Genomic DNA, 16,077 nt, shown 5'->3' with positions numbered 1-16,077 from the left:
CCGTTGTCTGAAAAAGGCGTTTCACCTCCTTTTTACACTTTCCCCTTTTATGACATAAGATGGAAAACCACATTCAACTGCTCTGAAGAGTATGACACACGACGTGAAGCAGCCATGCCCTTCCCTGGTGATGTCATGGCTAATAACACAAAGCAGATTGTGGCATCTTAGTGAGAGTCTCTCCGGGAAAAATTCGACATGCATGGGAGAGGAAGTCTGGGATACAAGTACACTGCCAGCAAGAACTCTAATGGATGTTTTATCTAATGATCAACACACAGTGTGTTGACAACAAAAGGAAACACCCGCTTGAACAATGTGCGACCGTTGAACAGCCCCACCTAGAGCACACATTATTTTAAGAAATTAGCATCCACCAAAGCGCTGTGATTGATTTGATCACTGACGTTCCCTACAGACTGGAATTCACAACCAAATCTTTTGTTATGCCAATTATCAACATACCTTTTCACTTAAAGCATGCGAGCACTGCAATGGACAAAACTAATGACTCAAGGACAAATCATGCCGATGATGGTTATATAATCTGACATAACAACAAAAGTGTAACCAAGGTGATGAGAAATCCCCAAAACATCAGGTCTTGTTAGAAATATTACATTTATTTATAAAATAGATATATTAAGAATTTATCACTGTGCAAATAAGAGCAGGCACCGTATAGAGCACTTTATAAGGGTGAAAACAAATGTTAATCATATCAAGATTATATTTCATCCCTAAGTACAAAAAAAATCATTTTAAACCAAAACTCTGCCTGTTTTGAAAAACAAAACAAAACAAGTGCTAAGAAAATATCAGCTTTACGATTAGAACATTTACCAAAAACTAATTTCATTTCTTAAACATAGCAGAACAGAGATGATGGAATATCATATGACAGCACATTTATCCACGTTACCTCAGTACTTATTGCTACCTACCAGGATGAAATGCAAACCTAAAGACTTGTGCAAAAAGCCTAAGCTTACAGAGTAGTTTGTTCTTTGAAACAACTACAAAGATACAGCATATACCTCACTAATGCCATGCGACACTCAAACTATAAATGTCTATTTGTTATCCAGGAATTACAGGCCTGCATTCAAATACAACATATGGTACATACTAAAAATGTATTTAAACTTATGCTGATAATCCATGCTTACTTGTATTGTGTATATTTTTACCCTGACCACAACAACCACTTCCGAAAACCAAATCATGCAGGATACCTGGTGTCCCGACTGAGCTCAGGTCTCAACAGAGTGAAAAAACACAAAACAAAAAAACAAAAGCAGGAGAGATGCAGATGTCATTACACACCAAAAGATTACAGCACCTCCTTTATCCCCTCCCTCATGGATGTTTCAGAAACTTGCATTTTTAAAGCACTTGTTCTGCTTTTACAGTTCTGTCTCTTTTTCTCCCTCATCATCTGTTTCTAAGTAGTATTCGTCATCAGTTGTTGTGTCCGAGCTGCTGTCTGATGACTCATCAAAGGTGCTGAGGCTGGATACATAACCTCTGGAGGGCAAATGCCCCCTGGACTGGCTGTCCCCTGGATGTAGTACTCCTGGCGAGCTAGGAAAGGTCGGAGAGGAAAGGCTGGGTGCTTTGGACATGCGCCTGGACACTGGTGACAGAGGAGGTGTTGGAGGAGGAGTGGGCGGGGCCTCTGCATCCCACACAAACTGGCAAATGTTCATGTTTGGACTCCGGAGGTGAGCAGGCTTGGAAGCTGTAGCATTTACATGTTGAGGAGAGTCTCCAGAGCTCCAGTTTGCCAAGCACCTGGTCAGCGATCGAGGCAAAGATCTTGATCGCATTTTACCAGGATCACTTGGGAAATATGATTTTCGACCATCCTCAGAAGCCTGAAAGTCATACACTGTGCTCCAATCGGATTTGACAGACCACTGATCCAAATCTCCACTATTACCTCCACAAGAGAAGGCAGACTGAGAGAGGTCACCCACACTCATGAATCTGGATCCTGTGGAAATACGTCCCGGTCCAGAGGGTCGACTGGAGAGAACAGAACTCACAGAAAAGGACTTCCCAGGCTCAATGCCATACTTTAAGTCTGCATAAGAGGATGCCAAGTTTTCCTTGTCATGTCCTGGGCTCACACATGGAGGACCTACGGATGCCCGGCTTTTTCTTGGAACTCCCAAGCTGATCCCTTCTCCGTGCTCGCACGGAGAGGAGCATTCTCTGCGGCGGTGCAGCTTTGGGCTGTAGAAGACGCTGTCGTCTGTTACATCAGACGAGGAAAATGGGGACATTGGTGAAAGAGAGGAGAAGGGAGAGAATGGACTCCTGGGGCTAGGTGTGGATCTCCTGAATGAAGCTGGAAAAGCTGGACTTCTACTGGGACTTGGATCTCTGGAAGAGAGGCTTGTTGCTTTATAATCTACTTGGTCTTGTTCAAGGTCTAACTGGTCAACTGTTGGACCGTGGACCGTCAGATAAACCGGGCCTTTCTTTTCAGAAATTTGTTCTGCACAAGCATTTTGCATGTCACGGTCTGTTTCTAGAGATGATTTTTCGGTCCAGCTGGAATGCTGATTTCCAACTTTTGTGTTTCCAGCAGCCGAGGACGGTATCAGAATGTATCTATCTTGCGTCCACCTGTTCGAAGCCTCTGTTTCCTGATTGTCGTTCAGCACCATTACTTTCTCTGGCACTGTTTCCTCTGGAATTTTGCTACTCTCAACACTCACATCGCTCACATCGCTCGATCCGCTAACAGAAGGTGCTTGTGAGGTTGACCATCTTGTGCTTAATTTTTGCTTTAGTTTGCTAAAGACTTGGTCTACTTTGTTGTTACTCTTGGCCCTGTCTGACTCTGACCTTGTCAAACTGGAGTTTGGTGTACTGACGCTCTTCTTCAGTGCAAATCGGCTTCTCTTTGTGTTTTGTTCATTATTAACGTCCACTGAGAAAAACCTGCTTTTCCCCATTATAGTCTCCTTCATGCTTTTGCTGGAGTCTTCTGTCTCCCGGGACTGACTCTCTGTTGAGCTGCTGCTGTTGGAGCTCTGACCTGAATGACGACATGGTTCACCTGCTGCTCCTTTACTCTGCCCTGTCAGGGACTGTTGACTAAATTTGGTCTCCATGGAAACCGGCGTGTTATTGGTATGCTGTAAAGCATTAGGTGTGGTGTTTTTTGCGGCTGTCGATGCATCTACTTTGGATTTAAGGCTGTAAACCAGTGTCTCAGTTACATATGTGGAGCCGTCTGCCTTATCACCTTGCAGGGAAGGAGGTCTGATGTGAATTCTGTTGTCTACAAGTAATAGCTTTCGCTCTTGGCCTTTATCTCCGTTGTTATTGTTGCTTGCTCGATCAGCTTCTGAAACCTCAACATTTGGACTTTCTTGTTTGGGAGGTTTCTTTTGGAGGGGTAAGGACAGGGAAAGGGAGGGTCTGGGAGGTGACATAGGAGGTTTGGATGTGGATAAGGTCATGACTGAAACTGGGTCAGTATTTACAGAGAGATGTGGGGTGTAATTTGACTGGGAGGGTTGTGAGAAGAGGGTTGGTCTGGTCGTTCTCGTCTTTGTCTCCCCTTGTGTCATCCTTGCGGACATGAGCGTGGAGTAAGGAGGAGAGCTATAACGAACCTTATAGCCACTTGAAAAGTCAGGAGGGAGGGAGAGAGGAGCTGAAGTACGGCACTGAACTGTGCCAGATTCCACTGATAGTGTCCTTTCATGCCTTGGTGTGGGCAAGTCCTGTCTTCCCTGGTAAAAAATCATTGTATCACCAGCTCTTTCCTTGCTTCGCTCAAACTCCCTGAATGCTAAATCAGCCGAGTCAGATGATAAGGATCTATACTTTCCTGGTTTTTCCACCTCAATGCTGGAGGTCTTGGGTTTAGGGGGACAAACAGAAGAACTTGTTGAACTGCTCAATCTCAGAAAGGAGAAGATGGATGGAGCATTTCGCATGTGCTTAGATGTAGCTTGAGGGGTCGCTTGGACTTCTGACGACTCTGGCTTCTCCACAGCGATGGACTCTGACTGTTGCAGATCCACTGAGTCATCCCATGTCACTCTTCTCACTTTCTTTTTCTCAAGTTTCTTTGGCTCTTTCTCTGAGCTGCTGGAATATTTCCCCTCTTTTTTAGGGCTTGAAGTTTCTGAAGTGGAGTTGGTAATAACTGGGGTTGCAGGAGGCGTTAGGAGAGTGGAGACAGTGGCAGAGGTAGGAGAGGTAACGGCAGAGGTGACAGCAGGACTGAGAAGGGAAGAACTTGAGGCAGTGGTGGCTACAGGGTGGCTGCCAGTGGCAGAGGAAGAAGAGTTGGAAGCAGTGGCGCTATAGTCTTTTTTGGAGACAGAACAGACTGTGGAAATCAGACTGGACATACTTTTAGGGTGGAAAGGTTTAGGAATGGAAGCATAACTTCTTTCAAATCCAAGAGGTGTGGCAGAGGAATTGTTGGTAAATTTTGTTTTCTGGAACAAAGAGCCAGTGGAGGTTGTATATGCCGAGGTATGAATATTGGTCTGAGAAGGAACAGACTGAGAATGGTAGGAAGGACTACTTTTCATTTTTGAGGTTTGGGGACCAGAGGCATTTTGAGATGTATGAACTTTACCATTGACAGTACTGGTGATATCAAGAGAGAGCGGTGTGCTGATAAACCTGTGTGAGTCTACGCTGTGAGGAGGCATGGGGGTGTTGTTGGGTTTGGGTGGGAAATAATTATTTTTGTACTTGCTGCTGCTCTCTGTGGGTGTATCTGAGCTCCTGGGATTTTGCAAAGCAGATGGTAACTCAGACATATTTGCTGTATATGAACTATCGGTTAAATCATATTTGCCTGGATCTTTAGGTTGACACAGTGTTGTTTGTGCTGTAGCTCTGCTAATTTTAGAACTAGACAAAACATCTGGCACACTGTGCGGCTTTGGGTATTCTCTGTTGTTTACATTTGAGCTATACTGGTCCTTGACAGACCTGTGCAAATCACAGTCAGGTGAATTCCCAGCATTTCTTTGTCCGAGATGGTGAGTTCCTCCCTGTGCCCTCATAAAAAGGTTCATATTACCTGTGCAAACTGACTCTGCTGTGTTATTGTTGTCTCTGTTGTTGTTGACCGGACTACCCCTGCTTTTGTTATCAGGCTGACTTGGAGATGTCATGTTACTATTATTATTGGAGGGTGGAATTAAGGTTGTGTTTGGCTTGTCTTTGTTGTTGGTTGTGTCTTTTGGGGTGAAAGGGAAACTGCTTTCCTGGGTAACTTGCTTCCACCAGGAAGTTTGTTTCAGCGTGGTCCTTTTAGGAAAGGACTGGGTTTTCATTTGGGCAGAAGAGTCAAATGGGGGCTGTCTGGACAAGGAGACTGGGGTCTCTGAAAATAGAGTTTTACTTCTGTCCCTGTAGTTCTGTTGACTTTCTGATGGTCCTTTACCTAAAAATGTCTGTGAGGATGTGAGACTGGACTGAATCCTATTTATTGTCTGAGACTGTTGGACAAAGGGTTTGCCGTCTGCATTTTTGTCCACTGGTAAAGGTGCAAAGATGAACCTGTCAGAGGTGCTCTGCTCTCTCAGGCTGGAGGGTGATGGGGAAAGGACAGGGCTAGTTTCAGTTGTCCTGTAAGAAATAGATGATGGAGAGAGGAGCGGCTTTGGCCTCTCTTGTTCATTATTATTGAGAAAGCTCTGTGAGAGATTCTTGCCACCGATGTTGCCTCTCCTTAAAGAAAGAAGTACGTTGCTGGTTGTTGGTTTGGAGCTTGAAGATGAGTGTCCACCTTGATGGACAGTTTGTGGATTTTGCCTTTGTTCATTTTGGCTCTGCGATACAGAGGCACTGGTAGCTAAAGTGCTTAAAGAACCTCTGTCTATTTTTCTATTGTCCATCCTTCCAGAGTTCACGTCCAAAGAAACAGTTTTAATCATTTCCCTTTTAGATTCCAAGCTCAAAGGATCACTTTTAGTTGACCAGTCCACTGTGTTCCTCCTGAGATCTGAAAATGGGGGCCTCAGTTGGGTTCCCAGTCCACCTGTAAACCCCCTCTCCACACCATGTTGGCTCCGAGTCTGCTGAAAACCACGGTTTGCTGCAGCACCTGTCACATCTTGCGTATTTCCCTGGGCTTCAGAGCTGCCGGTTCCATCAAATCTTTTGGAACGTCGCAGTCGGCCACTCCAGTGAGGAGCAAGAACCGTGACCATGGAGGAAGACAACATAGTTCTGGGCGGGTCAGATAATTCCTGAAGACGGTCTGCAAGGCCTTTTGTACGGTCCTCTATATTTCCCTCTGACTCAGCTCGAGTTAGAGATCCAGTGTAAGTCCTTGGTTGTGATCCAAATGAAAGTCTGTGCAAGGCATTGAGCTTATGTGTCCCAAAGTCACTATTTGAACAAGCCTGAGTTCTGGTCAAGTCCCTGGTAATCTCCAGTTCATTGCAATCAGCAGTGATGACCTTGTCTTTCTCCTTGGCTGGAAATGGTATTACCTCTGACAATCGATAGATGCTGGGTGCCTCTATAGAGGTTTGTGATGCAGACGTTCTTCCATTAATCTGTTAAAATAAAAACTTTTACTGACAGGACCCACTTTTTGCATACTAAATTACAATTTTCTGAACACCTGCCATCACCAACAATTAAAATCTTAATACTTTATACTTTATAATATTTATAATATAAATAAAAAAGTTCTACAAAACAATTCCTATGACCCATACTAGGATATTCAATAACATATATTTGCATTTGCTTAGCTGTATCATTAAAGTCCAATGATTTTCATATTCACATTAAACTTGGGCTTATCATATTATACCAATGCAAATTCTGTGCACAGGAATGTAAAAAGCTTTCTAACTTTGACAGCTAGTGATCAATGGTAGCGGCTTTTCAGAATTTTAAATTGCCTGCACTGAGGCCCAAGCTTTTCTTGAGTGTCTGTTCCCATGCAGTAGTTATTTAAGAGATCCTTGACAAACAGGTTATCTTGAAAGACATGAAAGATTAGCAGGGAAACACACACAAGGAACACAAACACACCCTGTCACTTATAACTGTTAAAATAACAATGAATCTAAAACCACATTTTTAACATGGTGTCACCATTGCTTTATGTGACTTTTCAAAGATTTTTAAACACTTTAAACTTCTGATCTGTACTTTTGATTAGATTCTGGATTCTGGATCAGTGGGAGTAAAGTTTGCAATTTCACATTTGGTCTATATCAGGTTTACACTGTGCGTGTGTGTAATGTGCTTGATTCCATTAGACTGTGGTCTTTACCTGAAAACTGCTGTCCTTGATCTCAACTCGCTGTGGTTCAATCAATCTGTTGATACAAAGAGAAGACACAGTGTATTAGATTTCTGGGTGCAGCTGTGACAGTTCTGTGAAAAAGGAAACTGAGACATTGTCACAACTTTCTAAAATAAAGCACTTTTTTAGTGTTGCAGTGCAAATTTTGTTGCATACAAAGACACACACAACTGGGGCAATCTTTGATTTTGTTAGTGGTGAATGTGCAGTGTAAACTTAATTTTTCTTAATTTTCTTCGACAAGTCTCATTTCTGAATGTCAGACGGTCCAACTGTTTTGAGTGAAACATTAGAGGGATTAAATCTAGAATTTGCCACAGCAATGCCGATCGACGGGAACGTTCGCATTCCTCATATCAATCACCGTCTCTAAACACAACTTTCTCACCGGCAGATGTAAACTAAAGTCACACCTACTAAGCAATCATGCAAACACTTACTTACTTTTTAAAATTGATGTGGAACACCTTGTACAAGTACAGTTCACACACAAGTTGTCTATATAAGGCCATGTTGGACTGACATGAACGCAGGTAACTAGTACACAGTGAAAGGGGGCGTGGCTTTGACATAACCAATAAAGCGTGTTTGATCTGAGACCTCTGCTGACAGGCTTATCTTATTCTAATAAAAACCTCTGACACAATGTTATAAGCAGCTATTATATAATGTTAGATTAAACTATAGAAAAGGTAAATATTTTCCTGAGGCAAAACCAAGGCAACAAGTTTCACCTAAAATAACCTCAGATTCTCCTGCATGACTGATTTAAGGGAGTTTCTCTGTATAACAAATGAAACCACAGGTAGATGATTAATAAAACATGTCACATTGACTTTGAGAATGTAAATACAGACTTCCACACATAGGATTGCAAGAGCTACACATCTTCTCTTCTTCCGAATTCCAGAGGAAACACTGTTTAAAATATTTTAAAACAAGAAAAACAATGCATTCGTACTACTGAGACATAAGCTAACACACTTTATTAAGCGTACGTCCGCGTTTATGCAAACACTTGACTCTTCCAGGTCTTTTGTCTCAGACTAAAGAATGCAGACACAGCTCGTTTACTGATTGACAGGATGTTGTAAATCGAGTGATTAAAATGTGATCAGTGGCAGGCGTTCCTCTTTGCAGACCTCAGAAACAGTTTGTAGGGATGTAGATTTACCGCTTATTAGGAGACACACTTGGAAAAAAATGTAGGGAAGATCAGTTCAGCAGAGATACACCTCAAAACACACAAGGAATCAAATCCCAGGGTTCTCTGATATGTCTCAGTCATTTCAAACTCTGAAGGCTCCGCCCATGGGTGTGTCTAAAATAGGGTGGCACTCGTCCCTGCCTTAAAAACTTTTGCTTCATTTAAGTATTTACAGGAAATCTATATTTGTGTAATTTGTGTAATATTACATTATAGATCAAGTTATATAGCTTTTACTTAAGTAAAAAAATGTTTCCACGTTGCAAAGCAACTATCCATCACAATACTGTTTAAATTCTTGTGCAGCTGCACTTTTCACATAATAAATCTACAATAGGACGCAGGGCTGTGTATGAGCTTGAAAATTGTGGTTTCTACACCAGTTTTCCACACTTGTTAATGTCATACAGTAGGGCTGCAACTAAAGATTATTTTGGTAGTCAACTAATCTGCTAATTTTTCTTTGATTAGTCAATGATTATTTCAATAACTCTTTTCTCCCCTTCATGTTGGCAAACCTCCTGTTCTAGGTTCTAGTACCTCACCTGCTCAAGTCTGTCCACCTGTGAGGTCACCCTGTTGTCTCGTCCCATGCTAACCATGCTAAAGATGCTCTCTGTCAAGACTTCAGCCAGAGGTGCAGTGAGCCTCTTTACAGGACAAACTCATCTATACACCTTTGCTTAATACTAGTAAAACAGAACAATACAGAATTAGAAATCACTAATTAGTAATAACTAATAATTTGGTTGCATAGCATAGTGTCTCAGATTGTGTAGTGTTCGAAACCATTTAAACTCTTTACTGATTATATTATATGTATATTTAATTACTGATACGGTCCAACCCACAGATTAGCTACCTAACGTTAGATGGAAGAGGTTTACTATCCAGAATAAATTAGCTAACAAAACTGAAAAACTGTGTTCACATGGCAAGCATCATCCATGGGAAGTTTCTGACAGGTAGCCTAACATAAACACTACTGTACAATCATTTACATAAACAAGGTATAAATGCGACACACTAAATTAGCTCTCTAAAGCTGAACCATTCATAGTTGATGTCATAGCTCCAGGGAGCTCGTTACAAAAACACATTTAGAAGGTATTTGTGTATGATGTGTCGACAATAAGATTTTGTCCCGATTAATTTTTATAACCGACGTCATCAATTATAGTGACGAATTGTTGCAGCCCTATCATACAGACAGATGGGGAGTAACATGATTATGGGATGCTGTCCTGAATGCCAGAGCAGAACAGACTGTTCACTGACGTGTGCTCCAGAAACAAAGTGTCTAAATGAATCTGTAATCAAGGCCAGTCAGTAAATGTATCCCTTCCCTTGCTTACCTGTATAAACTCTTGCTGTGTTTTATGCCTGGATTAGTGGAGAGTCTGAGGACGTGGCAGGAGGTGAAGCTGGACTGCTGGAACTGGATATCTGCATCACCACAGGAAGAAGTTTGGTCCTTTCTTAGTGCTGCAACACATTCAGAATTCAGTGATTATGAGGTGTTTACAGCTGAAACCCAAAACAGAAGAGATTCTTGACTTAACTTTTTAAGAGCTATAGCTTAAATGTGCGTATGGAGTGTCAGATGCACGTTTCACCTTTGTGTGTTTCCTTCTGTGTGATTGCTGATTGGTGAGAGAACTGCTCAGCTGGGCGTTTGTCACCATGGCGTTCCTCCTGCTTGAATGTTTCACCAAATGTTTCATCTTGTTGTTCTCTAAAAATAAATAAATAAGTAAATGAACAAATAAAAACTTGATGCAAAATAACTAAACTTGAACTCGATTATTCAATTTTTGCGTTGAGCATTTTCTCTCTGCGCAAACTCAACACTTTGAAACATTTTTTAGTAATAATGTCTGTTCATCTGTCACACCAAGAACGGGCTCTGCAGAAAGACAGCCTTCCTTGTTCTGCTTCAAAAAAAAGGATAAAGATAACTACGTAATTTTTTTCAACAGCTCCATCAGTGGTTTCATATCCACCCACCAGCAGTCACAGGAAGTTAAGAAGAATTTATCCTAAACTGGATTTCACACAAAACCCTAAAACTACGTACATACTCAAAAATAAAGAAGCGATGTGATTCCCCCCTTTAGTATGATGATGACTAAAAGCAGCATCACCAGACACAGTAATACTGCAATATTTTTACCAACTTTATGATATTATTGCAATTTTTTTTAACAATTTGCGATTTGCTTAGCATTCCAATGATTATTTATCACCTATTTCCAAGTGCAAATTATGTCCTTTATTTTTTTATGCAAAAAGACATCGTCACTGTCGGTGTGTAGTTCCATCTACACTTCCTTGATTAATATTTCTGCCAAAATGACATTAGACCAGGTGAGACAGGCTCTTCATATTTTGCTCGAGCCAACATCTTTTCCTGTCCACTCAAAAGTCTAAAACTCAAAAAGAGCCGTATTATTATTATTGTTTGGTCCGCTGTAATCTAGTTTCCGCAGCATGAAATCAAACAGAGAACTGAAGGAAATTCAAGCAGCCATGCTTCTCTCATCTCATCATTCCGGCAGTGCTGGACCGATAAGCAGTGGTTATATAACTATTCGGCATCTCGTTCCACACTTTCTGTTACAACCAGGGTACAGAGCTAACACACCCACTCACTCAAACATGCATATGCACATTTACTGCCGCAACCCAACGCTGAACCCACGCTGGCGTGCCAACTACCGATCACGATGATGACACCAGAACAAAGATGAGGCGGTTACTGAAACAGAAATGTACGTGTCGCTGCAACCTTTGTTCGGTAAACAGAACAAACGAAATGGCAACAATTATCTCTTACAGGACATTCTGGGATCACTTTCTCTATTTTTATTGCATTCAGCAGTTTGGAAGTGGATGGAAATTGTTGCTTAGGAGTCTTTATCTAACCTGTGGTGCTTTTTGTGATCACAAAATGAAGCCCTTTGATTTTTTTTTTTGTAATAACATGGCACATCATAGAAAGCTGTAGCTCTCACTATCCACCTTGCCTTCAGGGGCCACTCATTGGCCTCATTAGAGTGCTGGGAGGCGATTATAAAAGCCTGCCACGACATGACATGAGAGAGGAGCGGAGAGAAAAGAGGAAGGCAGGGAAGGAGATCTTCGCGCTCTTCTACAGCATTTCAGAGCCAAAGATAACACACCTTCAGTGAACCCCAACCAGCTGCAGAACTCTTCCCACATCACGGCTGTGTCAGTGCTTATCACCCTGTAAGAGCCCTGGTTGATAAGTGACAGGTCTGTGATTAGTGATCACAAGCACAAGACCCAATTTAGAAAGTATATTTTTAATTTATGTGACTAGTGAAAGGTATATGGCTTTTCTTTTAATCATTATCTGCATCACTAGCTCCGTGGTTACATAAACATGTGCTGATTTGTCCACCTGAGGACGAAGGTACAGCCTGACGGCTGCAGTCACACAAACTGCTGAAGTAATCATGAAATCGATCGAGCACTGCGGTGCCTCCAGACCGCTACCACCACGTAGCTCCATTAACTGAAACAAACTTAAAAATGATGTACGTGGACTTTGGCGCCACTTTGAATGGATATTTTGTTTGTTCCCTGATGGCCAAGAGTTAGGACAAGGACATCAAACTCATCATCACATACAGCCTACATTGATCTTAAATGGGTCGGACTTATTCACAAATTATTCACAGCAACAGTTACACCAAGGTCCTTTATATTAAAATAGAAAACATAAGATAATATAGGAAAAATAAATACAATTTTGAGAAATGGTGATGCAACAAATGAAAGAAATCTGTCAGCATGATTCTTTGGTGCTTAAATCGTAAACAAATGTATAAAATTGCAATTATAATTATAATAAAAACATATATAATTATTAAAGAAAATGTTTGTGAATCACTGAAAATTTTTTTTTAAACCCAATGTAAATAAATAAATAACAGAAATGTTTTTAAAGCTTTTCTGTGGGACAAATTGGAGTCATTGCTTGGCCCCTGGGCCTTGTGTTTGACACCCCTGACTTAGGAGAACAATTCAATAAATTCAATAAAAACATAAATTGCATAATCTGATTAGCCAGGGATACAGTAGGGTTAGACATGGCGTTGTCACGGACTAAATTTTCACTGTTCCCTTTCAGTAGATGGAATTGCTGACATGTAATAGCTCAATACTAAGGTAGTTATTTCCCCTGTTAATTGAGCGCGTCCTGGATATCAGTTCTGGCTAAAATCGGTCCGGCTGCTGATTGATACAAGAATATGTGTTAAGACATGCTGAAATACCTCACCTACGAGGCATCCCTGAGGCGTCCTATTCAGAAATCCCAATCATCTCGACTTGTATTTCAGCTGTGAATTTTATTTTATTTTTTTTACAATTTATTTCTTCGTTTTTCACAAAATTAAATGACTGGAAAAATTATTGCTATTGGCATCAGATATTGGCTGTCCTACAAAAAACACGTACTGCCTCAGAATTTCACAATTTGTGCATTCCTACATTATTGTCTTTGAATAATTAAAAAAAAACTGTGGCAAGTCTTCACACATCCCCAGCTGTCACTGGGTAGTTTTGTTCAGCCACGAAACGCTCCAAATGTGAACAACTCAAGATGGAAGAAATGCCAAATGCTTAGTATTGGTACTTTTGAAAATATGACTTGAAAACGTCTTTACTGAACTAAATCTTGGTAGCATGCTCTGGTTAAAAACCAGATGGATTTGAATCCATGTTGAATAACTGAAGTTGTTTTCAATTGCAATTATTCAAATTGCTTGTTCAACTTACAGATGGTGTATTTTTTTTGCTAACAAGAAGACAAATTAGCAATTTCTTTTTCAGTTTAGCTGAGTTGTTATAAACTGTCCAGGATGACCGTGTAAATGCATGAAATAATAAATCTCTAACCTCATGTGTAGGCATCAGCGACCTCTGATCCCCTGTCTGCAGATGCACAATGCTTGTGCTACCCCGTGCTGTGAATTGGGACTCTGTTTGTTTTGATGGCTTTGCGAGCTGATGAGTAATACAATTGTAATCCGTGAGAGACTCTTTGAGCCACAGTGTTGTGCACAGAGACGCTCGTAAAATTATGTTGGTGTGTTCCCTTCACTTCAGGTCAGCTTTGCTGTGGGTGTGTGTCCATATCTGCCAACTAACACTTACATAACCGCAAGGATCCAAGTGTGGGTGTGAACTCAGCACTGACAATCACATGTGATGCTCCAACTCCGGCAAATGATTTACACCTCAAACTTCTATTTCAGGTTCACCTAAAGACAACTTAATCACTTTGCCTGCATGCAAAGTTGGCCGAGACAAAGTGAGACTTGTTCTTTTGCTGCCACGCCTCGAGTCCCTGTCAGATTTCCAGTGGTGTTGTTTATTTTTCAGCCCATAGGTAGGAACAGAGTGGATAGACTTAGGAGGAATTAGCAGGAGGATGTGGAGATAAACAGAGGCAGAGCCGTGGACATGCACAGGCAGCAGGAGTGTGTGTGCCTCAGAGTGAACTCTGGGCCTGGGTGTGCATGTATGAGCTCGCCTGTTAAGACTGAGAAGCTGAGCTGCACAGAAGTACAACACTGATGATGCCACAGTGTGTGGTTTAGTTTAGTCAATGACAAAGGCATGCACCCACACACGATATAAAAGGCAGCACAGCTTGATAACGCAGTGAATTCATAAATGCATTCAGTAAAAAAGGAAGAAGCATAAATCCTATGCTCAAAAGCTCCTTTCATTACATTCTGCACTCAGTCTTTAGAAATATGCTTGAGCCCAGTCGTGTCACATTTCATGAGTAAGAAAAAGAGCGTGTCACCAACCAAACCCTGTTCAAAACTCTAACGCCCTGCATCCAACCACCCTAACGGAGCTTTACACGGTCGTTACATCAATATGAAGTCGTCATTTATACAGAACAGCACAACAACACACAATAATCACTGATATTACTTCTCTTCAAAAAGTTCCACCCGCCTCTTTACTCCGTTTAAAGCAGCAGGTGGGCGCGAAGCAGCTGTAAACCACGTATAAATGGCGAAACGAGTGAAATATCTCAGTGCCGAATACGATGCAATAATGTGATAAATGTTCACAACGTTTCTCTCGGCTGTGAGGTGTTTGTGCGTTTCAAGCACACCGCTGCTTCTGTAAAAATTGATGTTTTTTAAACGCGGTTTGGCACGGAGGCTTCTCTTTCCTCTCGCTTCGCAGTTAAAAAGGCAAAACGAGGCTAACACGGCGTACAGGAGCGGCTAACATGTCGTTTTAAAAGCCTCATAAATACTAGATAAACACAGGGTGGTTGGTAAAGTTGACTTTTGGGAGCTTTCCACCTACCTTGCAGTTGTAGCCCGTGTCCTCGTTGCTGCTGCTGCTGCTGGTGGTGTCCCGTACAGAGGCGTAGCTGTCTCTCCTCCTACAACTCTGAGCTCTCCTGCGTCACTTGTTGACATCCTATTTTAACCGGTTAAGTAAGCCTTCAGCATTCAGACTGGATTTAGAGAACATCTTAAAAATTTGGTGCGGAATTTAGTCCAAATTTCCCTTGAGAACAGCCCAGGTACCTGTGACCGGGAGAACCACTCACTGCTGGTTAAAGGTCAACTCTTCCCGTGACGAACAGGTGAGCGGCGGGCAAATGAGCCCGGGCAAACAGACCTGCTGCTGAGGCTCTTATCTAGAAACGTCACCCACTTGGATCATTTCCTTCTCTGGTCACTTTGAGGAAAAAACTGCCATTAATGCTTTCTGGCAGCATGCCCTGGAGGCACACCTTTGAACAAAGAACGAAAGTGCTTTTACAAGGCCCTCTGTCAGGCGCGTTTGCAGGATTATTTTGTAATGGGGTGACAGTACAAAGAAGAAAGAGAAATCTGAATAGCTGATCAGAAAAAGAGTGTACAGTAGAAAAGTCGGATTACAGTACAGTTGGCAAAATTTAATTTTTACTTAAGTGGAAGTCATAATCCTGCTTAATTTGCCTAACAATACAAATGTCCATAAAAATGTCTTCAAACTAATCTAAGGTGGAGCCCCCCATGCCCAAATCTCCTGAACGCACCCCTGCATTCTGCAGACCTTGTGCTATGTGGTAGAGGTGGAGCAGATTGATCCAGATATGACAGCATTGTTACTAACCTGGTATTGGTATCAGATAGGATTGATTCATTGTTTCTAAGCCCAGTATGTAGCCCACTGAACTGTGTTACATTAAATAGGTTTTTTTTTGGAAATGAAGAAAATATACTTCAAACAGACACTATTGTGTGATGTCACGTCTATTGTATTTATAGCCTATAGCACATTTAATTAACAAGTTTCAAAATGCATGAAAAGCTAAAAGGTGTGGTTAACTAATTGTTGTGAGAAGTAAAAGCAACAGTGATTTTGTTGTCGGTAAAATGTGTTCAGAAATTTGCAAACTGATGATGATTCATCTCACAAATCCTGACACATTGCTCTCCCCTATATGAGCAGGCTTATTAGGGTAAAGGTTTTGGTATCTCTGAGAATTCTGGCCTTGTATTCA

General features: G+C 41.6%; 1 protein-coding gene across 1 annotated transcript; it reads right to left on the bottom strand.

Annotated features, from left to right (window-relative positions):
• Positions 1 to 602: 602 nt before the first annotated feature.
• On the bottom strand, positions 603 to 15,278 carry LOC120736181 (mucin-5AC-like). Its single transcript, XM_040036159.1, has 5 exons — positions 14,886 to 15,278; positions 10,139 to 10,257; positions 9,878 to 10,007; positions 7,283 to 7,328; positions 603 to 6,551 (listed from the first exon to the last, which is right to left on the bottom strand). The coding sequence occupies exons 1-5, from the start codon at positions 14,999 to 15,001 to the stop codon at positions 1,407 to 1,409; spliced, it is 5,556 nt and encodes a 1,851-aa protein (XP_039892093.1). The 5' UTR covers positions 15,002 to 15,278; the 3' UTR covers positions 603 to 1,406.
• Positions 15,279 to 16,077: the final 799 nt, after the last annotated feature.

The sequence above is a fragment of the Simochromis diagramma genome, unplaced genomic scaffold, assembly GCF_900408965.1.
Source record: "Simochromis diagramma unplaced genomic scaffold, fSimDia1.1 OVJJ01000271.1, whole genome shotgun sequence".
In the NCBI taxonomy this organism is placed as follows: domain Eukaryota; kingdom Metazoa; phylum Chordata; class Actinopteri; order Cichliformes; family Cichlidae; genus Simochromis; species Simochromis diagramma.
This window is presented reverse-complemented; position numbering and strand designations above follow the sequence as displayed.